The 24,944-nt window shown below is 44.0% G+C and overlaps 2 protein-coding genes and 1 pseudogene across 2 annotated transcripts; all 3 read left to right on the forward strand.

Annotated features, from left to right (window-relative positions):
* Nucleotides 1-1,347: 1,347 nt before the first annotated feature.
* On the forward strand, nucleotides 1,348-23,316 carry LOC120469555 (NACHT, LRR and PYD domains-containing protein 1 homolog). The gene is made up of 12 exons (XM_089132957.1): nucleotides 1,348-1,758; nucleotides 1,858-1,923; nucleotides 9,952-10,023; nucleotides 10,456-10,704; nucleotides 11,879-11,905; nucleotides 12,564-14,238; nucleotides 14,359-14,442; nucleotides 14,564-14,632; nucleotides 21,065-21,322; nucleotides 22,051-22,137; nucleotides 22,501-22,578; nucleotides 22,781-23,316. The coding sequence occupies exons 3-12, from the start codon at nucleotides 10,005-10,007 to the stop codon at nucleotides 22,797-22,799; spliced, it is 2,565 nt and encodes an 854-aa protein (XP_088989083.1). The 5' UTR covers nucleotides 1,348-1,758; nucleotides 1,858-1,923; nucleotides 9,952-10,004; the 3' UTR covers nucleotides 22,800-23,316.
* LOC120471555 (uncharacterized) lies at nucleotides 1,948-6,240 on the forward strand. Its single transcript, XM_039661413.2, has 4 exons — nucleotides 1,948-3,269; nucleotides 3,517-3,616; nucleotides 3,902-4,059; nucleotides 4,254-6,240. The coding sequence occupies exons 1-4, from the start codon at nucleotides 3,077-3,079 to the stop codon at nucleotides 5,189-5,191; spliced, it is 1,389 nt and encodes a 462-aa protein (XP_039517347.2). The 5' UTR covers nucleotides 1,948-3,076; the 3' UTR covers nucleotides 5,192-6,240.
* LOC148978243 (uncharacterized) lies at nucleotides 19,090-21,056 on the forward strand (annotated as a pseudogene).
* Nucleotides 23,317-24,944: the final 1,628 nt, after the last annotated feature.

Here is a 24,944-nt window from a genome sequence, read left to right on the forward strand (position 1 = left end):
CACCCAGGTATGTCAAGGATGAAAGGCCTGGCCAGGAGTTATCTGTGGTGGCCAAATTTAGATGCCGACATTGAGGCCCGAGTAAAAGATTGTACTGTGTGTCAAGAACAGAGAAAAAGCCCTGTAGGTGCACCACTTCATCCGTGGGAGTGGCCACGACAGCCGTGGAGAAGAGTGCATATGGACTATGCTGGTCCATTCTTGGGGAAGATGTTTTTAATGATGTTTAAGTGGATTGAGGCATATCCCGTAAATTCAGCAACCACAGTAAATACTCTTGAGTGTCTCAGAAAGAGTTTCAGTACCCATGGCATTCCCGAAATGATGGTGTCTGATAATGCTCAGTGTTTTGTAAGTGGAATGAGCAAAGAATTTATGTCGAGAAATGGCATAACGCATGTTACTTCTGCCCCGTATCATCCATCATCAAATGGCCTTGCTGAGCGGGCAGTCCACACGTTTAAGGACCTCATGAAAAAAAGTTCTGGGAACACTATGGACACCAAGTTGCATAGAGCATTATTTAGTTATCGTATTACACCCCAGTCTACAACGGGATTGTCACCTGCTGAAATGATGATGGGGAGAAAATTGCGATGCACCCTAGATAAAATGCACCCTGACTTCACCAGCAAAATTGAATTGAAACAACAAGTTCAAAAAGACCAACACGATCAACATGTAAAATCTCGGTATTTTGAAGTAGGAGATACAGTGTACACTAGGAACTTTGGCTATGGACCAAAATGGGTGCAGGGAGTAATTCAGGAAATAACAGGACCTGTATCCTATAAAGTAGCAATAGGAAGTGCCCAAATAGTGCGACGTCATGTGGATCAATTATTCAGTCGACAACAAAAAGAGATCCTGACTAAAGACTTTCAAGAGGTCTTGGGGGAACCTTATGATTCTGAGGTGGTGTCAATGGATGCTGATATTACAAGGCCTGAATCACTCAGTACGTCGTCAACCCTGGAATCTTCAGATAACTGGGAGCCTGAAAGTTTGAAATCTGGATGTCAAAGAAATCAGTTGCCAGATTCACCCAGTGCTCAAAGAATGCCTGAATTGACTCAAACTGCAAATAGAAATGAGCCTGAGAGTGCAGCCTCTGGAGGTCTACGACGCTCAGTAAGAGAGAGGAAACCACCAGCATATTTTAAAGACTTTGTGACATAAGAAATAGTGTCATTAAGAAGAAATTATTGATTTATTAATTGTGTTATGTGAAAAAAAATCATTGTAAAATTGTCCTAGAATATGTGTTTTGGGAAAGATTTGCCTCTGAGTTAAGTGGAGGGGAAATGTTGTATGTTAAGGGTGTTCTTGGGTTTGTCCAGTAGGGGGCGGTGGCACACTGTGTTGTGGGCTGGTCCACTGTTAAAATCAGAGAAGAACGCGCATGTGGGGCGCTTGTATTTGTGTGTGGCTGGCTACAGAGATGAGTCCTAATAAAAAGAGACCATCCTGAAGTTCCTGTTTTCTCTGAGTTTTTCTTTGGTATCTACGATACAACACCCCCTCTATCCGGTGTCCATTTTTCCAGCATTTTTCAAATAGCCTATTGCCAGTTTGCCACGTCAGCGGCTCTGGTTTATAACGGGCTTCAGTGTTCTCCGTTGAAATCAACGGGGTCGCTCGGTCCATTTCTTTTACCTTTAGACGGGAACTCTGGATTTGACCTTTTGGGTGTTTTCACTTTTTTTGCGTTTTTAAACCCCCAAAACGCCGTCGCCGTGTAAACGAAAGGCACATCCGGTAAAATATTTTTACGTTTTCACCGAGTGTTCTCGTGTAAACAGGGCATTAATCCTTACTCCTGTTAAATACTTATTTTGAACTGTGAAATGTAAACAGAGGAGAACAGAAGCTGAAATGCGAACACAGGATGTGTGAGGTCCTGCAAACATCAAGCCATATCAGGTAAGAGAAACTTTTAACTTGTTATCGCTATCAGTTTTTGCCATCACAAACAGAGATCAATTCAAATGATTAGATATTACAATAAGTGGATGAGTGTATTAGTTCAAGGTGGAATATGGTCAGGGGATCTCTGGATAATCCGTAATTCGTTTGTAATTATAAAACGAAAATACCGTTTGTCTGTTTTTTGTTTCAAATAGAAAAACCAAATAACGTTAACCGTTTTTGGTGTCAGAATCAAAAAACGAAAAACCAATTAAAAACAACTCGTGTTCTGTCGATTTTTGCTGCCTTGTCGAAAAATGCTACCGTAGCGCGAATTGATCACAGAATGCCGATTAAAGTCGTATGCAATACATTTATAATACAATTCTAAGTTATGAGTAGCTACTGTGTACTGTAGACTACTGTTTTTATTTTTAAAACGGTGTGAAAAGTAAAAACTATCATACAATATTCATCGTTGACTTGTCAAAGTAACACCTTTCCTCATAGTAACTGAAACGCAGTTATTCTTTTTCAGCTGGCTGACCGTACAAATATTCATATGGTAGTAAGCATTTTTTTAAAGGGAAATTATACATTATAACAGGAAAATGTACCTTTTGTTAAAAAAAACAAACAAACTGTGAGTCTGCATATGCGCATAACCGATAAGTAGCAAATCTCGATGGGTAGCATGAATTGTCAGAACACCTGTTTTTCGTTTTTTGGGGATCATTTTATCGTTATTCCTTTTTGAACAAAGAATGAAGTGAGTCATTGAACTTTTGTCAATTCGTGTTTCGTTTATAAACCAAAAACGGGTGTCACGTTGTCTATTCCTTTTTTGGAAGCGAATGTAACCGGAAACACTTTCAAAATAAAAGTAACTATAGTTAGCGAGGAAGGTGATGGTAGACTAAAACTGGACTAATATAACTTTTTTTAGTACAACTAAAGTAGCACTGGGTGTGAAACACTTTAGTTAACTAAAAAAAATAAAAAAAAATAATAATAATAATAGCTCTGGTTGTTGGGGAGAATTAAACATTTGTAAGACCATTGGTGAATAGGGGAATTATCACCCTACGTCACACTGACGTCACGCAGGTGCAACTGCGCATGTCGGTTGCAGAAGCTTCAAGCTAGCCGCTGAAACAAGCCCGGAAAAATGTCGTGTTGTGCAGTGGGTTGCCAGAATCGAAAGTCTGTAAATAAAGATCTGAAGTTTTACCGAATACCATCAACTCACACTCCTTTTAACGCCAACCGCAGACGTCTTTGGTTACAAGCCATCAGAAGAATCGACTGGAACGACAACCTAATTAAAAATGCCCGACTCTGCAGTTCTCACTTCATATCAGGTAAGTGAAGTTGCGCTAAATCACCCACATCACTCTATTAAGTTTACAACAAAAACTCTGATGTATTAAGTACACTTATCTAACAATAGAATAACGAACGACCTTTGTTCAGTTGCGTTACCTTGTTTTGCTTGGTAGCTAGTCTAGTAGCAAGTGTAACGTTACCTAGTATTTGGCTAATAACGCGGTTATAGCGAACTCAGACTAAATTTAACTGTAACACTAACAGACCTAACTTTTTGTACAGGAGAGGTGTCCATGGACTCCAGTAGTCCTGACTTTGTCCCGTCTGTTTTTTCCTACTCAACCCAGTGTCAAATAAACAAAGGCGACGCAAAACTTGAGAGGTAAATATTGTCACTTTCACCTCATTTAGTTGCTCGCTCGGATCACATCATTACTCACCATCCATTCTCTGCATGCATTGAATAGCATGGAATTTATGGCCATTAATTTTATGTCACATTATTTTTGTCAAGAGGATTTCTTGGACTAGATCGTTTCTGTTAAGTCCTTTGAGGGATGCTATGTGATTTAAACTTGACTTCATTTGGGGAACTGATAGCCTCTGTGATCTACCAAGCAACTAAACTATTTTGGCCTGACTGCTTGCTCTCTTCTCTGAGTATCAGATTTAAGAGGAAAAGAACAAGAGAGGAAACCACACACAGACCCCCAGATCACGTCCACCTATCCACAGAAGTTACAGATGAGGTTGCATCAGAATCCTCAGCCGCTTGCCTGTCCTCAGATGACTGCAGAATGGAGCCTGGTTCTGGTCCTTTCACAGGTAAGAACTTCTAAAATTTTAACTAATGTAGGGCAGTCACTATTATGATGAATCATGTCACCCTGTTTCTAATTTTTTTTTAAGAGAGCACATGCTCTCTTAAAACATACATCAAATAATAGAGAAAATAGAAGCTAAAACAAGTTACTGTGCATCTTTTAGAAGTCAACAACAATCTACTCTATCTATTTCAGAAGCCACAGTCACTAAGGTTCTCCATGATGAGCTGAAACTCAAGTACAGCCAACTTTCTGCAGAGTGTGTCAACCTGCGTTCAGAGATCAACAAACTGAAATCAGAGAAGGAGGAACTAAAGGAAACACTCAGAAAAACACAGTTTTCCTTTAGCTCTATCAAGAGCAAAGCGGTGCATGTTCTGTTTTTCACAGGTCTGACCAGTGTCATTTTTGAGTGGTTGATTCAGAAACTTAAAGGCAGTGTAGAGGTTGTGCGTGGCTCTATGAGCCTAGAGGACCATCTATTAGTTACCCTAATGAAACTAAGATTAGGACTCAGCAACAAGGATATTGCTTTCAGATTTAATGTAACAGAATGTGACGTGTCGAAAATTTTGAGAAGTTGGCTCCCTGTCATGTCTGCGACTTTAAAACCTCTCATTAAGTGGCCAAGCAAGCAAGCAATATTAAAGAATATGCCAAAATGTTTTAAACCTAAATATAAACGTTGCAGGTGCATCATTGACTGCACAGAAATTTTTATAAACAGACCCACAAATTTAACCTCCAGAGCCCAGACGTACTCAACTTATAAAAGCCACAACACTGTAAAATATTTAGTTGGCATGTCACCTGCAGGAGCCATTACTTTTCTGTCGGCAGGTTGGGGCGGGCGTGTTTCCGATAAACAAATTACAGCAGAGTCTGGATTTTATGACCTTCTAGAGCATAATGATGAGATTCTAGCAGATCGTGGTTTCACCATCAGAGATGAGCTTGCTACACGCGGTGCCACACTTAGGATCCCTCACTTTACCAAAGGAAAGAAGCAGCTCTCTGCTCAAGAAGTGGACACATCAAGGCGTTTGTCTAATGTGAGAATACACATTGAAAGAGTAATTGGTAGATGGAAAAACTTCAAAATTCTGACAACTGTTATTCCACTCACAGTCTAAGTTGACCTCTTAGATGACATGGTGATTGTGTGTGGAGCATTAACAAACCTCTGTAAATGCATAGTCCCAAGAAGATAACTTGAAGCGGTTAACGTTTTTTTTTTAATTATTATTTTTTTAGGTGGTGGTGACTGCAACAGAACAGAGAAGGATCAGTGAACAATTAAGTAAATTACATTAATAGACTATGAGTAATAATATACATATGTATATATGTGTATAATATGTGTATATACTGTATATATATATTAATTTTAACAATAACAACAAAAATGTAATTAATTTAAAAAAATAAAACAAACATATTAACATAGTTCTAATGAAAATGTCAGAGAAAACAGTACAAAACCAAACTATGACATAGTGATAGCAGCCGTGCCAAGTAAAAAAAAAGGGCAGACTCAAAACATAAATAAAATAGAAGAAACAATAAATACAGCTATCAGATTTTCTGTATACATTTTATTAATGAATTTATAATTGGTTAAATTGATAATAATTATTGCTGTACTTTTTTTATTTTTTTTTTATTGTGCTTCGATGTAAAATACTAGTGTGTATTAAATAATTTGCTTCTATTTACACTTCATTCTGACTCATTACTTTTTGCAGTTGTATGTCTTGGACATGACCACACAGAACAAAATTATAGGCATCAAGAGATTTGTACGCTTTCAACTTCTCCTGGGTATAAACACTTGGAGTGTCGATCAGGTAATTATATATTTCTGGCCACTGAATGCTTGGCCATTTCGTTTCGTCGTTTGACCATTGACAAAGCTCTATGGCAAACGGATCTGTAAGACGTATCCCACTCATTAAGGTAAGCTTAGTTGAATAACAGCTCTTATCGCTGGGTGACAAGCTGTTGTAATACGCGGAGAACATTTTAAATATGTACAATCTAATCAATATAAAATGTAATGTTGATATCTAACTACGTAACGATAACGTAATGTATTATTTTGCTAGCTAACACCTCTCCCGCGCTCTCGCTTCTGCAACCAAGCTGCGCGCGCATCCCGAATGTTTACAAGCATATAATTGGCCTATAGGGCCTACAGCTATGTATGCTATGAGCAGGGCTCTGCATTGCAACTCAAAACCTCTATTATTGTGCCTGTCCCGAAAAAATCAGCGGGCACATGCCTCAATGATTATCGTCCAGTTGCCCTAACCCCGGTAATCATGAAGTGTTTTGAAAGGATTAGCCCAGACAGCAAACTGACATTGAATCAACGTGGAAACGACGTCTCTCATGACACTGAAACAACGTTGATTTTGCTCATCGAATTCGTAATCGTAATCGTCTTTATTCAGGACACATACACAAGATGGTCCATAGCCCTATACATATACCATAATATTACAAAGTACATTAAGAAAAGGAAGAAAGAGAGAGGAAAAAAAAGGAAGAAAAAAGAACAGAGTTCTATAAAATGACTACACAGTCAGTATTCTACAATACACACAAAAAGTGTTCAAATGTTAACATACAAACTAAAACGCCAGTGATTCCACAAACCAGAAGTGAACCTAACAGCACTCAATGCCGGATTCACTAGTGTTTTGATGATGCTGTTATGTGACTCCGCTAGTCTACACATACATTTGTACATGAGATTCCTGAGTACAGCAGGACATGTGGATACATTAACACTCACACACGAATTAACGTTGAACCAACGTCAGACGCGGCATTCTTCAAAGCTAAATGAAAATCGAAAATTGGTTTGCTTCCATAACGTTGAAACAACGCGTTGATTTCAAGTTGATTTTCCGTTAGTTTTGAAGAATGACGCGTCTGACGTTGGTTCAACGTTAATTCGATGAGCAAAACTATGTCAGATCAACGTTGTTTCGATGTCATATTTCCACGTTGATTCAATGTCAGTTTGCTTTCTGGCAAAGGATCCTCCTTAATCACATCAGAGAGGTTATTCCTGAGGGTCTCGACAGCCTTCAGTTCGCCTACAGGAGGAAATTGGAACCGGCGATGCTGTCTCACTAGCACTCCATACAGCCATGACACATCTGAAGCACCCCAACACCTATGTTAGGATGTTATTGGTGGACTTCAGCTCAGCTTTTAACACAGTTCTCCCAGATAAGCTGGTGCTGAAGCTCCTCAACCTGGGTCTATCAGTTTCACTGTGTTCCTGGATTAGGGATTTTCTCACGAATCGTCCACAGGTGGTGAGGATAGGGAACCTTACATCTTCCAGTCTGATCCTGAACACTGGAACACCGCAAGGCTGTGTGCTCAGCCCGGTCCTCTTCAGCCTTTTTACTCATGACAGTCTTGCTATTCACTCCACAAACGTGCTCGTGAAGTTTGCAGATGATACCACCGTGGTTGGTCTCATATCTGACAATGATGAGACTCAATACAGAGAGGAGATCCAGCACCTGATATATTGATGTTCAACAAATAATCTTATTTTGAATACCAATAAGACCAAAGAAGTCATAGTGGACTTCAGAAGGTCCAGGAAGACAGAGCATGCTCCTCTCTGTATACGGGGAGATGTAGTGGATAGTATTAAGTTCCTCGGAGTCCATATTTCATCAGACCTGTCATGGTCGGTTAATACATCACACCTGGTGAAGAAGGCGCAACAACGTCTGTTCTTCCTCAGGAAGTTAAAACGTAACTGGACTGGACTCTCAGTTGCTTAAAAACTTCTATAGAGCTACAATAGAAAGCATACTTTGTTTAAACGCAACGGTGTGGTATGGCAGCTGCACCGCAAAGGAAAGAAAGGACTTGGCACGGGTGGTGAGAACTGCTCAGAGGATCACGGGTGGCCATCTACTAGATCTGGACACAATATACGCTGTCCGAATCAGGAAGAGGGCCAGCCGCATCGTGGCGAATCCCGTCCACCCGGGAAATAAACTGTTCGTACCACTTCCTTCGGGAAGGCGGTACAGAAGCATCAAGACCACCACAACTAGACTTAAAAACAGTTTTTTTTCCCCAGAGCCGTGAAAGCTATCACCCCCTCATAGTCACGGCTGACATGCACTTTTACTATTTATTTACTACTGTACTGATGCAAAATTTGCACTGTTGCACTATGCTGCATTACATTCTTATTTTTTTTATATTCTAGGACATATTAACTTTGCTCCCGAGTCCCGTCGAATATATTCAGTGTTGGAATATATTTAGTGTATATTTTTACTTGAGGTACTTTTATATTTTTACCTTTATTTATTTCTATTCTTAGATTTTTATTTAGAAAGCTGTGTTTATAATTGCTGTGTCTTAGAAGTGCTGTTTATGGAATTTTGTGTGTGTATAAAAGAAAAATGTAGATCTACATCTGGGGAGCGATATTTTTTTTTTTCCTATGGTAGGGGAAGACTCATAAATGGTATTAACTCCAGTGACGGGTAGGTTTAGGGACGGGGTTGGGGAAGGTCATATATTTATACAGTAATGTAACGTTAAGTCAACGGCGTTCATAAACGCGCTGAAAAGCGATAATGCGTGTTGATAGCACGTCAAAAATGGAAATACGGATTGGCGTGTCATACATACGCCATTACATCAGTCTGCTACCTTTTTGTTTCCTGACTGTATATTCAGTAAAGGCCAAATTTGGGCTGCATGTTAGATTATTGTTTGTACATGCCACTTAAAGGTGCCATCTACCATAATAAATCAAATCCTACTCCATATTCCATAACAGATGGGGGCAGTATACCTCCAAAAAATGACTTGTGCTCCAACCATCGCGCATGTTATTCAAATCATTTGACATGATAGTAAAAGGTTGGAAGACCGCAGTTTCACGTGGAACATTTGGAGATTTTTAGAGATCAGAGACTCAATGAACTAAACACTAGAGTGAACTAAACTAAACACTATGAATCTCAACACTAAATGATGAAGACCGCCTCATAGATCTCAAAAACAAGCTGGTGCATTTCGACGGTATGGGAAAATAAAAGCTTGGGCAATTATTTGAAGTTTATGGTATTCGTTTTGTTCATATTACACTTTTATTGTTAGTGAATTAATTTGACAGACAGCATTCGCTGATGTTGATCAATCTAGCGCCGTGAATTCACCATGAGACACACGCAATTGACACTTAGCAAGCAGGTTAGTTAAGGTTATATTACGCAATTCAAAGAATAAATACCGTTTTGGCGCTTGTACATGTTACACTACAGATCCCTAGCGCACGTGAACCGATCGTCTCTACTAGCTGGAAAAAGAATACGAACACTGGTGAAAGATACAGTATGCTACAACTTACCAAAATGTATTCCTCATGCATAATGTCGACCAATCATTTTTTGAACTCTTCCCTGAACTGAAATGTAGTAGTGGGCTGTATTTCCACACGACTGACATCAGGTTCAAGTACACACACACACAAGCCGGCGCGAGCGCGACTCACTCGCGTATTGCAGTTTGGCTGGTGCTAACGTTGCCCGTCCGCATACCGCCTCCCATGGCCGGAACTGGTATTACGACACCTGCCGGGCCGGGGCTAGTAATTTAGCATGCTAATTCAGGTTAATATCTCGGCAGCACTATAACTTGTCAGTTTTTTAATGACATCTTTGCACTTATTTCTTCTCATTCTTTTGATGCGTGTAGCTCATTTTTCGTATATTGTTACCTCAATTATTACATATGGCACCTTTAATTTACTGAATACCAATATTGTTATCTTTAACCATGGGTCACAAAAGCTCTCTTCAACCATCTCACACTATCTGCATTGTGTTTCATTTCCTAGAGGACAACTTAAGACAGCTCTCTACAACACGTCATAGACACTTATGAGACACCATGGACCAAGACTCAGAGCGTAAGTAGTTACCACAGTAAAAGCAGAGATAGTCATATGAAAGATAATCTGCATTACCCTGATTAAGTGAAGTGGCTCAAATAAGTACTTGCTACACTACATAATATACCGTTCTTAAATCTAATGAAATCACCCCTGCTGAAAAATCCAGCTAAAACCAGCCAAGGCTGGTTTTGGCTGGTCTCCCAGCCTGGTTAGTTGGTTTATCAGGCTGGTTTTAGAGGGGTTTTGAACACTTTTTCAGCTGGTCAGGCTGGTCTTAGCTGGTCAAGTTGGTAGCCAGGCTGGGAGACCAGCTTAACCAGCTAAGTCAGGCTGGGTGACCAACTAAAACCAGCTACTTCCAGCTTAAACCAGCTAAGACCAGCCAACCAGCCTAGGCTGGTTTTAGCTGGATTTTTGTGAGCAGTTATGTTATTATCTCTCTACCAGGTGCTCGGTTTGTGGACGGCTACTGGGATAAACTTGTCCAGAGAGTAAAGAATGTGATGGCGATAACGGATGAGCTGCTGTCTGCTGGCATGCTGCAACCGGAGCCGTACAGTAAGATCAGAGCAGCAAATATTAACCAGGAGAAAATGAGAGAGTTATATGAAGTGTTGATCTCTGGAGGAAACAAGGTTAAATCTGCCTTTTATTCTTGCCTGGAAAAGAATGAGCCACTTCTGCTTAGCGACTTAGGTAAGTCATTTTGGCTATTGTACCACATGTGTCTAGACCTACAGTATGTACTGAGATGTGTACTATTAAAATATGTACTTTTACAGTTATTGCTCAAATTGCAGAAGCTCTTGCAGAATCCTTAAATATTTTGTCCTATCTTTATTTTAGTCTTGTTAACTTATGTCTATCAGGACCACTATCGTCAATTAGCATATAGTTTGGATTGGCGGATATATTAAATAGTTTGGATATATTAAATATATATATATTTATAAAACACCATATACTTTTACTCAAACTCAATAATAACAAGTTTAAATGGGTACTCCAGTTCTTGTTAAAACACTCGACATGCAAATTATGTGCATTTTGAGCACTTTTAAATCCTTTTTTTCATCAAAGGTGTGCTTTCACTTTAATTGAGTGCTAGCAACGCTGAAAAAATACAGGTTACACAGAGCAGAAACCGCTTCACTGCTCACGCGACGCTCCTGCTTGACGCTCGCGCTGCTCCTGCTCCCGGTGTGAACGCACTCATTGATTTACATGCAAGCCGGAAAAAATCTGCGCCGCTCACGCTTGCGGTGTAAATAAGGGATGAAACGGCCGTAATTCACGAGGTTTCCTACATGTGCGTTCTGTGTGCACGTGTGATGCTGATGCTGCGCGATGTTAATCGTGCGGCGCCCGAGTCCATTTGACCGACATAAAATCGGCATATGTCAGACTGACTGGCCGGTTGCCGATCACGTGAAAATCGTCCGGTTCCGGTCACTCGCCGGTCAATCGGTGCATCTCTAATTTATACAGTGATGGGCATCGTATTCCTGTAGATAGATGTGAATCAGCTGAGAGTTTCACAGTCTTTCAAACTGGAAGTAGAAAATTGCTAAAAAAAAAAAAAAAATTGCAAAAATAACTTACGGATTTCCACTTATGGATAGACTTGAAGTTCTTTTAGTGTTTTCAATGATGTGCAGTCTGTACATATTTATTCTCATGTGTATCACCAATACTGTTAGTTTAGGGCAGTTGTGGACAAACCTTGCATTGGGTGGTGGTCTAATATATTTGTACAGCAATAGACAGATGGATGGACAGACAGTGAGATAGATATTGAGATAGATGGATTGATGTAAAATGTTTGAATATATGTGAAATGTGTTAATCAAGTGTGTCTGATGTTCTACAGGCTCCACAGGACATGGCAAAAGCACAGGTGACTGATGAATTTAATAATAATGTTTTAAATCTTGCACTCCATTGACCTCGTAATTTAGTTGGTATAGACCCCTTTTACGCAGACGTCACAGTCACGGCACTGCGCTAGCTGGAGGCAAAACAAAGGGGAAACTGGAGGCGGCCAGTACAAACCAGCACAGATTCGGACACATAAGGAGCTTAAAATAGTTTTATTATTAAATGTCACCTTGTTGGGTGCTAGAATCAATGAAAAATGAATATGCTGTACCTATAATTTTTATTTCTAGAAAATATTCTAGCAAATTAGCTCTATGAAATATTAATAATCAATCATAACTTGTTATAATCGATTATGAATATTTCGATCAGTTAACTTGATGTAGCTACATGAACATTACAACCAATTACTCGCTGCAGTGAACACTCAATATTGGTTATTAATAGAAATTTTTATTTCTGGGGCATGGGAAATGTCTGTCTTATTAAGTACTACTAAGAGCAAGAAGTCAAAATCTATGATTAGTGACCGGAGGGATCGTTCTGCCTCCACCTAAGCTCCGCCCATAAAAAACGTCACCATGTTTACTAACTGAAAAGGGGTCGATTTGCCTGCTCTGGAATTTTTTACTGTATTATAATCAGGAAAAAAACATTAACATTGACTGTTTCTACAGAAATCAGCCCAGTGATTGACAAACATATAAAGCAGATCTGCAGCGAGTATCAGTGTGTGACTGAGTATAACTCACGGGTTGGTGAAGATGTGCTGCTGTCTGAGCGCTTCGTACATCCTCTGATACTTCAGAAAAATAGAGATCGAATAGAGCGAGAAGAAGAGATCCGCTCCAGTGGAGAGCGCTTCCAGCAGGTCCTCGGCTCCAGGAGCAGTGGAGACTCTCTCCATCTCAACTCTCTGTTCGACCCAGATGACCACGGGATCAGTCCCAGTTCTGTGATACTGCAGGGAAACTCTGGAAACGGGAAATCTTTCACTGTGCAGAAGATCATGATGGACTGGGCATCTGGTGACCTCTACAAAGAGCGGTTTGATATTGTGTTCCACTTAAAGTGTAAAGAAATAAATCACATTCCTGGCGAGAAGAGTTTGGTGGAGATCTTGAGCTGCAGTTGTAGTTTAACATCACATGAGATCTCACAGATTTTACAGCAGTCGCCAGAGAAGGTGCTTGTGGTCATTGATGGATTTGATGAGCTGAAACTCCCACAGGACATTAATAATGACATGTCAGCACACACTGATCTGCTTCAGAAAGCCCGACCTGTGGACACTCTTTGTGCCCTGCTGAGGCGTCGAATCCTGCCAGAGTCTTTCCTGCTGGTCTCCTCCAGATCTACAGCTACGGACACACTCAGTAAACTGCTCAAAAGACCTCAGCGTTTCTCTGAGATTGTGGGATTTTCAGAAAAGGGGGTGGAGGAGTACTTCCAGAAGTTTTTTCGAAATGAGGAACGTTTCAGGAAGGCTTATACATATGTGAAGGCAAATGAAACCCTCATCACTGCCTGCTCAATCCCTGTCGTCTGCTGGATCATCTGCACAACTATCCAGGAGCGATTCACATATGGAGCAGATTCGACAAGTGGACTGGAAACCACCACCTCCATCTACGTGGACTTTGTGTGCACTCTTCTGGAGCATCACTGCCAGGGTTTGAGTCAGTCCGTCCCGACCCTGCTGAGGAGTCTGGGTCAGCTGGCAGAGAGAGGGATGCAGGAATGGCAAGTCCTGCTGGATGAGAAAAGTGTGAATGAAACCATTTCAGACCCGGCTGGAAATCCATTCTTGTGCAAGTTCCTGTTTAAGAGACGAATCTACCAGGAGACGATGTTCAGTTTCATGCATCTCAGCTTTCAGGAGTTCTTCTGTGCTCTGTACTATGTCCTTCTGGATGAAGAAAAGTCCCTGAGGAAACTTTTAATGGATTGTTCCTCAAAACCACATTTTGAAGCTGTGGTGAAATTTGCATTTGGTTTGTTAAATAAGGACGTGAGACTCACACTTGAAGAACATGGTCTGTTAATTCGTCCAGAAACACAAGATCATCTGAAAGAATGGATTTTAGAAAAGGTTGAAGATTGTTTCTTGGATCCGGGAGAAGAATTTATTCTTCACTGTCTCTATGAACTTCATGAAGAAGACTTTGTGAAAGAAGTAATGGGATCCTGGAAATGGATTGATCTAGGAATGTGTTTCCTCAGTAGAGCAGACGTCTGTGCCCTGCTGTACTGCTGTCAGTGCTGTCAGAGAATTGAAGACATCTCTTTGGATTTAACATCGGAATGTCTGTCTATGATTTTGCCTGAACTTCACAAGTTTGAAGAAGCAAGGTAAATGTGCTGGTCTAAAACAGATATTTGGTGGGTGTAATTATTATCTAATCTCTAATTTGCTATTGTAAGTTAAACTTTATTAGTCTGTACAGTGATGTTCTGGATTTGTTTTTGAAGATTGACTATAAGCGGTCCATCAGACTGTGATCTCGGTGAACTGATCAACGCTCTCACGAGAGGACAGACCCTGAGCTCACGGAGGTAATGAATTAAAATATATTTTATACATTTGATGTGTTTTATGCACGTGTGCTATCATCCTTTAATGTGCTTTTGTTTCACTTTTCGTTCATGTATATTTTTTCTGTGCTTTGATTTGCAGTGTTGGTAAAAGAAATCTCCAATCATGTCAAGACATCTCACTTCTGTCAATCATCAAAGAGCCGTCCAGGTGAAGAAGAATTTATTTTTTTTCTTTTCATCAAATGTTTTTTTTTTACATGATAACCAGAAATAATTATATGATTAATATGTTTTGTATAACCAAATAAATCATCTTGTTCTCCCGTTTATCTGGCATCTTTGGTGCAATCTAATAGATTATAATTATAATAGTAATAATGCAACTAAACTGGTCTCCCAAAACAGTTAAAATATATGGTGTATACTTATCTTTTTTTGACTATTGCAAATATTGGCTGGTGCACAAAAAACGCCTCGGTTACGGATGTAACCCTCGTTCCCTGAGTAGGGAACGGAGACGTTACGTCAGAAGTGACGGAGATTGGGGGTTTCGCATAGAAAGCAAATCCTCTTCGAGTATTTAATCACGAGCCAATGGCATGCAACCGCAGTATGTCTTCGCTGAGGAGCCAAGAATGAACTCAGGCGTCTACCCAGCGGTACAGCAGAAGTGGCAGGGAGACGTAACGTCTCCGTTCCCTACTCAGGGAACGAGGGTTACATCCGTAACCGAGACGTTCCCTTTCGTAGTCACTTCAAGTTACGTCAGAAGTGACGGAGATTGGGGGTCAATGCCATCACACCATCTTACAGCTGTCTTCCAGTGCCCTGCGAAAGTCTAGACCAATGAACCTGGTAATCACCAGGACTCCTACTTTGACACAAGAATACCAAGGTACACTGGGAAACATATCCAGGGAGGGAGAATGCTACCAGATGCCTTCCGTAGGGAGGACTTACGAATACACATATGGCCGCATAGGGACACATATGCAGATCACTGGAGCACCAACCGCAGGTGGTTACTAGAATAGCTCCAGGGGTGGCAGATGGCTTGCCAAGGGAAGACACATGCTCAGAGAGGCTTACAGTGGAAATACAGATGAGACAGTTACCGTCGGGAACCGTGCACATGGAGGCACCTAGCCAGCAACCAGAGCAACAGCAGAGGTGCCCACAGCATAGGTGCTGGAGGACTCAAGGCTTCACGGAAGACTACTGAGGAATATCGCACGTATCCAGTCCGAGGAGTGGAATGGCGAGCAAGCGAAGACACCTAAGCGGGTCCAGTACTGGCGGAAGCGAGTACATGAGAAGACACCGGTTCGACTCGCAGATTATAGAATCTCGCGAAGGTGTTTGGTGTCGCCCAGCCTGCAGCTCTGCAGATGTCTGTAAGCGAGGCGCCATGCGCTAGAGCCCAAGAGAAGGCCACACTCCGAGTGGAATGGGCCGTCACACCAAGGGGGCACGGTCGACCTTGCTGCTGGTAAGACAAAGCAATGGCGTCCACTATCCAGTGAGATAGCCGTTGCTTTGAGAGAGCCCTTCCCTTCTGGCTCCCCCCATGACAGACAAAGAGCTGGTCTGAGGTCCTGAAACACAGCGTTCTGTCGACGTAGGTGCGGAGTGCACGTACCGGACAGAGCAGTGCCAAGGCTGGGTCTGCCTCCTCCAGGGGCAGCGCTTGCAGGTTCACCACCTGGTCCCGGAAGGGAGTGGTGGGAACCTTGGGCACATATCCAGGCCGGGGTCTCAAGATCATGTGAGAGTAAGCCGGCCCGAACTCCAGGCACGCTTCGTCAACGGAGAATGCGTGCAGGTCCCCTACCCTCTTGATGGAGGCCAATGCAACCAGGAGTGCTGTCTTCATAGACAGAAACTTTAACTCTACCGATTGCAAAGGCTCAAAGGGAGGCCTCTGCAGAGCACTTAAAACTACTGAGAAGTCCCAAGAGGGCACGAGGGGAGGACGAGGCGGATTTGGCCTCCTCGCTCCCCTCATGAACCTGATGACCAGGTCATGCTTCCCAATGGACTTACCTTCTACTGCGTCATGAGACGCGGCAATGGCCGCGACGTAAACCTTAAGGGTGGAGGGCGACAGCCAACACTCTAACCCTTCTTGCAGGAAGGAAAGCACGACACTGATCGAACATCTCCGGGGGTCTTCTCCGCGAGAAGAGCACCAGTTGACGAAGAGGTTCCACTTCAACGCATAAAGGTGTCTCGTGGACGACGCTCTAGCGGAAGTCAAACCTGCCTCGTCCCGTCCAGGAGCCACACGTGTAGCCTCCACAGCTCGGGACGAGGGTGCCACAGAGTGCCCCGTCTCTGAGTGAGTAGATCTTGTCTCAGAGGAATAGGCCAAGGAGGTGGTGTCGCGAGGAGCATGAGTTCGGAGAACCACGTCTTGGTGGGCCAATAAGGGGCTACCAGCAAGACCTGCTCCTCGTCCTCCTTGATCTTGCACAACACCCGTGCAAGAAGGCTCACTGGGGGAAACGCATACTTGCGTGGGCCCCGCGGCCAGCTGTGCGCCAGTGCATCTGTGCCGAGCGTGCCCTCGGACAGGGAATAAAACTGGGCGCAGTAGGATGAGTCCCGGGAGGCAAACAGGTCTATCTGAGCTTCCCCGAACTGGTCCCAGATCAGCTGGACCGTCTGGGAATGGAGTCGCCATTCGCCGGAGATAGGGCGGACCCGTGACAGCTCGTCGGCTGCCAGGTTCCAGTCTCCTGGAATGTACACTGCACGAAGGGACCTCAGGTGCTTTTGACTCCATAGCAAGAGGTGGCGGGCGAACTGCGACAACTGGCGCGAGCGTAGACCCCCCTGGTGGTTGATGTACGCTACAGCAGTGGTGTTGTCTGAACGGACAAGTACGTGTTGACCCCTGAGCAGTGCTCGAAAGCGGTGCAGGGCCAGGCGTACTGCCAACAGCTCGAGGCAATTGATGTGCATGAGGCGCTGGGGTCCTGTCCAGGAACCCGCGGCTGCATGCCCATTGCACATGGCACCCCAACCCGTGGTGGATGCATCCGTGGAGACAACGAGAAGCCTGGAAGCTCGCTGAAGCGGGACACCGGCCCGCAAGAAGCTGAAGTTCGACCACAGGAAGAAGGTACGGCGGCACGCTGGAGTCACTGGAACTCGGAGCGAGCCGCGATGCCATGCCCACCTCGGGCCTCGATCGCGAAGCCACAGCTGAAGCGGTCTTATATGAAGCAATCCAAGCGGCGTTGCCGCGGCTGCGGATGCCATATGCCCCAGGAGCCTCTGAAAAAGTTTCAGTGGGACCGCACTCTTGCCCTCGAACTGTCGAAGACAAGTCAGCAGTGAGTGCGCGCGCTCGTTCGTGAGCTGCGCGGACATGGCGACCGAGTCTATCTCCATGCAGAGAAAAGAGATCCTCTGCACGGGGCAAAGTTTGCTCTTCTCCCGGTTGACCCGAAGGCCCAGACGGGCTGGGTGCTGAAGCACCAGGTCTCTGTGTTCGCAAACCTGTTCTCGAGAGTGAGCCAGTATCAGCCAATCGTCGAGATAGTTCAGGATGCGAACCCCATGTTCGCGAAGGGGAACAAGGGCTGCCTCGACGATCTTCGTGAAGACGCGAGGAGACAGAGCTAACCCGAATGGGAGAACCGTGTACTGATATGCCTGGCCTTCGAAGGCAAACCGAAGAAACGGTCTGTGTCGAGGCAATATGGAGACATGAAAGTACGCGTCCTTCAGGTCGATTGCTGCAAACAAATCCAGAGGCCGTACGCATTCGAAAATGCGTTTGGCTGTGAGCATTTTGAACGGTAGCCGATGAAGAGTACGGTTCAAAATGCGCAGATCCAGGATCGGCCGTAACCCACCGGTCTTCTTGGGGACAATGAAGTAGGGGCTGTAAAACCCGGACCTCACCACGGCTGGAGGGACCGTCTCGACTGCAGCCTTCGCCAGCAGGGTCGCAATTTCCGCTCTCATGACCGGGGCATTGCCACCGACCATAGTGGAGCGAACTCCCCTGAAACGGGGAGGAGACCGTGCGAACTGAATCGCGTAGCCGAATCTGATCGTTCTAATGACTCAGCGGGACAGCCCGGGGAGCTCAAGCCAAGCTCCCAGGAAGTGAACCAGCGGGGTCATGTGAACCACAGACATCCCCCCGGAGGGGCAGCGGGGCGGGGAGACCAGCATGCGCTCGGGTGTTACCCCGTGCGGATGCACAGTCGAGCCCCGTTCCCCGACAGAAGAGACCAGGGAAGGACCAGCGTTCCACGGGGGTCTGTTCTGCCGGGGGTCTGGCGACAGAGGGGGAGGGGAGTGGCGTAGTCGAGGGACGACACACACTCCCTTCCGCACCCTCAGAGACAGAGAGGAATGAGAGGGTCGACGCGCTGGGGAGACGAGCGTACTCATTCCAGTCTGTGTGCTCAGTGATGATGTCAAGTCTTTCTTTAACCAACTCAGGGTGCTTTCTTTAACCAACTCAGGGTGCTTTAACCAACCCGTGGGTGAGCAGCGGGGAGCTGAGAACAAAAGATTCTCCCCCGGCCCTCCACCGGGGGAAGGAGGGGGCCTGCTACTTCCTCCTGGGAAACACTTGACTTCATCACTGAGCAGCCCGTCTCAGGGACGCCGCTTCGCCTGGCGTTTAGCGGGGCGCGCGGCCTGATGGGGCTGCGACGCATGCCTGCGGCCTCATCCACGTCCCGGGTGAAGACTGCTGCTGGGGACGCGTGGGAGGGAGGGGAGCCGCAGGGGGGCGTCCTCGGCGGCGAGCAGAGGGAGGCGTCTGGGCCGACGGCTGGGTGGAGGCAGCAGCTGACCGTCAGGGCAGAATGTGTTTAATGGCCTCCGTCTGCTTCTGGGCAGTTGAGAACTGCTGGGCGAAGTCCTCAACCGCACCGCCGAACAGGCCAACCTGGGAGAGGGGGGCGTCGAGCAGACGTGTCCGCTCAGCGTCCTTTGTGTCTGCCAGGTTGAGCCAAAGGTGGCGCTCCTGGACCACACTAGTGGCCATCACCTGCCCAACAGAGCGAGCGGCCACTTTCGACGCCCGGAGAGCGAGGTCAGTGGCAGCTCGCAGCTCGTTAAAAGCCGCTGGGCCAGTCCCGCCCTCGTGCATGTCCCTGAGCAGTTTGGCTTGAAAAACAGTTTGGCAAAGTGCTCAAGGCATGCAAAGCGGCAGCCGCCTGTCCCGCCGCTCTATAGGATCGCGCCGCCATAGACGACGAGAACCTACAGGCTTTGGATGGGTGCTTAGGAGTCCCACGGGAGGACGCGCTCTGTGGACACAGTTGCATCGCAACAGAGCGTTCCACCGGAGGAATCCCAGCGTACCCACGGGCAGCCGCGCCGTCAAGGGGAGGAAAGGTGGGGGAGGCTGGAGCGCGCTCTCAAGAGGTCAAAGGAGCCTTCCAAGTGCGCGTCAGCTCCACATGCAGCTCGGGAAAAAAGGGAATTGGGTTCGGCTGTGGCCTTGCGGCGGCAGCTTTCCCCAAAAACCAATTATCCATCCGTGAGAGATCGGGGCAGGGCGGAGGGTTCCACTCCAACCCGATACTCACGGCGGCCCGAGACAGCATGGCCGTCATCTCGGGATCAGACACGGGCAACTCTGGCGCTCCCGAGGGAGGCAACGCAGCCGCATCCTCACTTCCCGAGGACTCAAACCCGCCCTGTGATGCCGCGATCGACATCGCGTCATCCTCTGGAGCGCCGAACGAAACAGACGGTACCTGTGAAGAGGCAGACGCCTGAATCGAAGCAGCGCTCGCTGGCTCTGACACTGGGGCGGGGGGTGTGGCCCGAGGATCTCTCGTCGGGTTTTTGTTCCACACCGTCACCGTCAGATCACCCTGTCCGCGAATCGAAGAGCTTCTTGAAGAAGAAGCTGAACGAGTAGCGGACGCGGGGACTCTCACTTTAGTCAGATCATTGAGTCTCGATCGCAGTGTAGAGATGGTCATATCCCCACAAAAGGAACATGAGTCATCCACGAACGCTGCTGCTGCATGCTGAATGCCCAGGCAAACAGAGCAGCGATCGTGACCATCAGAGGACGACATGAATCGACCGCATCCAGAAGAACACGGGCGAACCATCTTTAAAAAGACGTGCCACGTGTAGCTCTTTCAATAGAGAGGAGGAAATTCACTCTTTCAGCGCTGAGGCGTCCAGGGAGAAGCGCAAAGTCTGGCAGACCACTGCTCAGATCGCAGGCAATGCAGAATCTCGCTGGGTACCGCTGTCACACCAACACTGAAGAGGACGCTCGTCTCGAAGAGTCTTGTCAGTGAGAATGGCTTTAAGGAGTGAAGAAGTCTCTTGGCTCCGAAGCGAAAACATACTGCGGTTGCGTTCACTTCCTCCTTTTATACTCACGGAGTAGGGCGGAGTACGCTATGCAAATTTCCGCAGCCCCAAGGCATTGCATGCCATTGGCTCGTGATTAAATACTCGAAGAGGATTGGCTTTCTATGCGAAACCCCCAATCTCCGTCACTTCTGACGTAACTCGAAGTGACTACGAAAGGGAACCCTAATTAATCATAATTATTTTAAATCACAAAATGATATTCTTAGCAATAAATTATTGACTTGTAGACACAACAACAATATTATTTCTTAATTTCTTTCTTTAATAGTTTCCAGATAGTGTTTGTCCTGCTTCCCCCTGTGGATTTGCAATCATTCAGTCTCACCTTTCCACTCTCATCGCTCAACAACGACTGGACCAAACTTGTTCAGATAATTGACCAAAGGGAATTCAATGCATTCCTGACTGCTCTCCATTCCTTCTCTAACCTGAAGAAGATGAAAATGAGCTTGAAGTGTCTAAATGAGGAGTTTTCTGTTCAGATCCTCCAGATGATCCAGAAGTGCCCCAGTCTAACCGAACTCAGGTGAGAAACATCTGAAATCTCCTCTGTCCTGTTTCTATGTGAATGTGTCTGTTGATGAGAACTGTGTATTTAATATTCAGAGGGATAGTTCATCTAAAGAGGGGAATTCTGTCATCATTTACTCGTCCTCATGTTGTTCCAAACCTGCTTTCCTCTGAGGAGCAAAAGATGTTATTTTAACGAATGCTTGTTTAACACACACTTTCAGATCCCATTGACTTCCATTGTTTGGACAAGAAATACAATGAACCAAAACTGTTTTATTACCAGCATTATTAAAAATATCTTCTTCTGTGTTCTGCTGAAGAAAGAAAGACACACAGGTTATGAATGACATGACAGAGTTACATTTTTTTAGTGAACTAAATCAATAAAAGTCTATGAATTAATGACACTGATCACACAGTCACACACCTTTGAGGAATTAAAAAACCTTAGAAACACAAAATGGTTTAGTAGACAAAGGAACTACTGTATTTCTTTATTGTTAATATATTATTGTAGTATAATTATTATTTTATTTATTTATTTATTTATTTAGGCAATTTTGCAATGCTGTTGCTATATCAGATAACCTTACAAAGCAAATGAATCCGCCCATCTGTAGTTCATGGCCTTCATCTGTTTAAACTGTTATGGAAAAGTTTAAATGAATGTGCAAGAAGCAGATGAAGAATGACATTATCAATATTATTAATTGTATCTGTATAATGTGTTTCCACATCTAGGGTACAGGCTGACTCATTACAGAAGGATGCAATCGAGATCTTGAAGAGCTTAAACACAAGACCAGGTTGTGTGATGACATTTAACAGGTTTGTATTGGTTTATCATTATACAGATTTTGCATGCAATTTCATGGAGAGTTCAGCTTACAAGCTTTACACTAGAAAAGAACGACTTTTGGGGCACAGTACATGTTTTCCTGAGTCACATTATACATTTTTGTAAGGAACAGATCAATAGTTTGAGAATTGTTATTCATAAATCAAGTTTTCTTTACATCCACCCTAAATCTCATAGTTCATTAACAATTCAATAACTCTCACACTATTGTTATAACAATGATTAAAGTCAATTAAAAGCAAATATCAGGTTTGTTAAAGACTCTTAAGTGCTTTCTGAGTATGAAGGTTCATTTGTAATAACCCGTCTCATAAATGCACATATGATAACAGTCGGACTATCCGTGACGGTTGCTGCAGCCACGAGGTGGAGATTCTTCTGAATGACCAGGGCTGTTCCATGAAGCGAACGTAAGTTAAGACTGAGATAAACACTAAGAATGAACCAATAAAAAAATGTGATGAGAACGAGATATGACACGATTCAGTAACACAAAAGTGTTCTTATGATTTATACAATTTCACTTGAACATTGAATACTAAATGTTGATCCTATCCTACAGGTCAGCTTGTTCATATTTCATGATTTATCTCTTGTCTCTCCATTTCTAAGGCCCTGGGTTTGGGACTAAAGGTACAGCTTTACAGCGCATGTTGGAGAAAACTGCAAAATCAGCATCTTTACCTGGAGCTGTGGATGGAAATAAAGACACCAAACAACTCTAAACTCATTTACATGCATTGTAATCATAATAGTTTCAATTTGTATATAGTGTGTTGATTTGTTTCTTGTTTCATGTTGAAACCATGGAAAATCATGTTTTTCCAAGCAGCTTTACAGAGTTTTACGATGTTGATGTTTTGTCCAAATGTAATACTTTAGGGGAGAATGATTTTTTAGAGTGTATGCTTTATTTGCATTTGAGATGTGCTTCATGATGATCATGTGACACTGATTGTATAAAATTAAATTGTATAGTTGTTGGGCTTCTTCATTTATGCTGTGATTATAAATTTGTAAAGTATTGAACAATTTATAACATTTTGGGGCAATGTTCCCTCTATTTTTTTCTTTTTCAAATGTTGTGGGTAGTTAACAGTAAGTGGTGGTTTCAGACATTATTTTATTAAAGTGCATTTGTAGTGGCAGTGCCGCACTCGTGACTCTTAGGCTGAATCCCAATTCACCCCTTGGCCCTACCCCTTGTTTTCGAGTGTAACCCTTGGCCCTTAAAACAGAGTCACAAGGGCCAAGGGATTGAAATATTCCCCTACGAAATGGAACAAACCTTCATGAACCCGATACGTCATCAGTCGTCGGCGATGGCTCTGCCATTGCAGAGTTTGTACAGGATTTCTCCATGACAACAACTGACAATCAGCGCAGCTGCTCTCCTGCATCGCGATCGGCATCTGATAAGTTCTGTCGAGTTGATGTCAGCACGCACTCTGTACTGTAGGCATATACTCATATTGATATTTTGCCGCTACGTGAAAAAATCCAGCAAAATGCACCGGCACGTTTGTCGACCACAGAGGATTAACTTTAGCCTGACCATAAATTGTGATTAAAATGATCACTCACATCAAGACACCGCTGCGGTGGTGGAGTCCATGCAGGAGGAGCAGTGTTTGGTATATTCAAGTAATGTTCAAGTATATTTTAGTAACACCAGGTAACTGTTCAACCTTCATAATATATTTCCAAGTCTGATGGTACATTGACTTACAATAGGTTGAATGACACGTCTGCCATAGCCCAACGGGGTCTGTAGCATTTTTAATTGTACTTTTAAACTTCGGGTTTCGGGTAGTAACCCCGCGAACAAAGAGAACTACAAAATTCGACTGCTGTACGGCATATACGTCACTTCCACCACCATCCCACTTCCTTAAAATCGGACGTGCTGTTATATTCATGGCCGAAGCAGCGCAGAAAAACAAGAAAGCAAAGGTTTTATCGGACGAAAGCAAAAAGAGAAACGTGATCGTGTTAAAGGCAGAACGAGGTTTAACTTTGGGCCAGTGTTTTCTGGCATGAGCTGAAGGAGGAGAACGGGGGCGAACCGATGCGTAACGTTACTTGGCTGTCATGCTGGACTAGTACGTTATATTGCTTGCATAGCCTATCTCTATTCTCAGTTTTTTTTTTTGTCTGCCTTACTATGAAAGCTATCCTATCCTCCGTTTATCTTCAAAATAAAGTTAACTGGTGTTTTAACTTCTAAACGGCGTGTACAAGTTTGCTACATTCTTGCAAGGAAATATATAAGATGTACAAAATCATATTTTTGGATACTATTAACATGTCTGTGATATTCGTTTATTTTCCTTTCCTCAAGCTGTAATGCAAACCGATTTTGCTGATTCATTTATGGTAGCTTGATATTATAATATTGACGATATATGGGTATTCTCTACCACTCAAACATTGCATTGAAGCATCATATAGATTCAGTAAAACGGCAACCAATAGACTACGCTACTATAATGACGCTGGCTTGTAAACGTGAGCGTCGCGATCATTTGTCGTTAGAAAAAAAGAAAAAAAAAACCTATGAAATGATATTCATATGACATGCTGAAATACTGTACCTGGGATGGAGACATTTCACACTCGACGCAAGCAGAACACCTGCATGTGACCTCCTCCTACAGTGTTCAGGGCTATCATGGTTGTTGTCAACAAATGCGCGTGCATGTGGGATAACAGAGTTTACGACAGTAGTAGAGGACAATACTGTTTCCCAACTGTAGGGGGACCCCGAGAACAAAAG

The sequence above is a fragment of the Pimephales promelas genome, chromosome 7 (assembly GCF_988280905.1).
Source record: "Pimephales promelas chromosome 7, fPimPro1.hap1.1, whole genome shotgun sequence".
Lineage (NCBI taxonomy): Eukaryota > Metazoa > Chordata > Actinopteri > Cypriniformes > Leuciscidae > Pimephales > Pimephales promelas.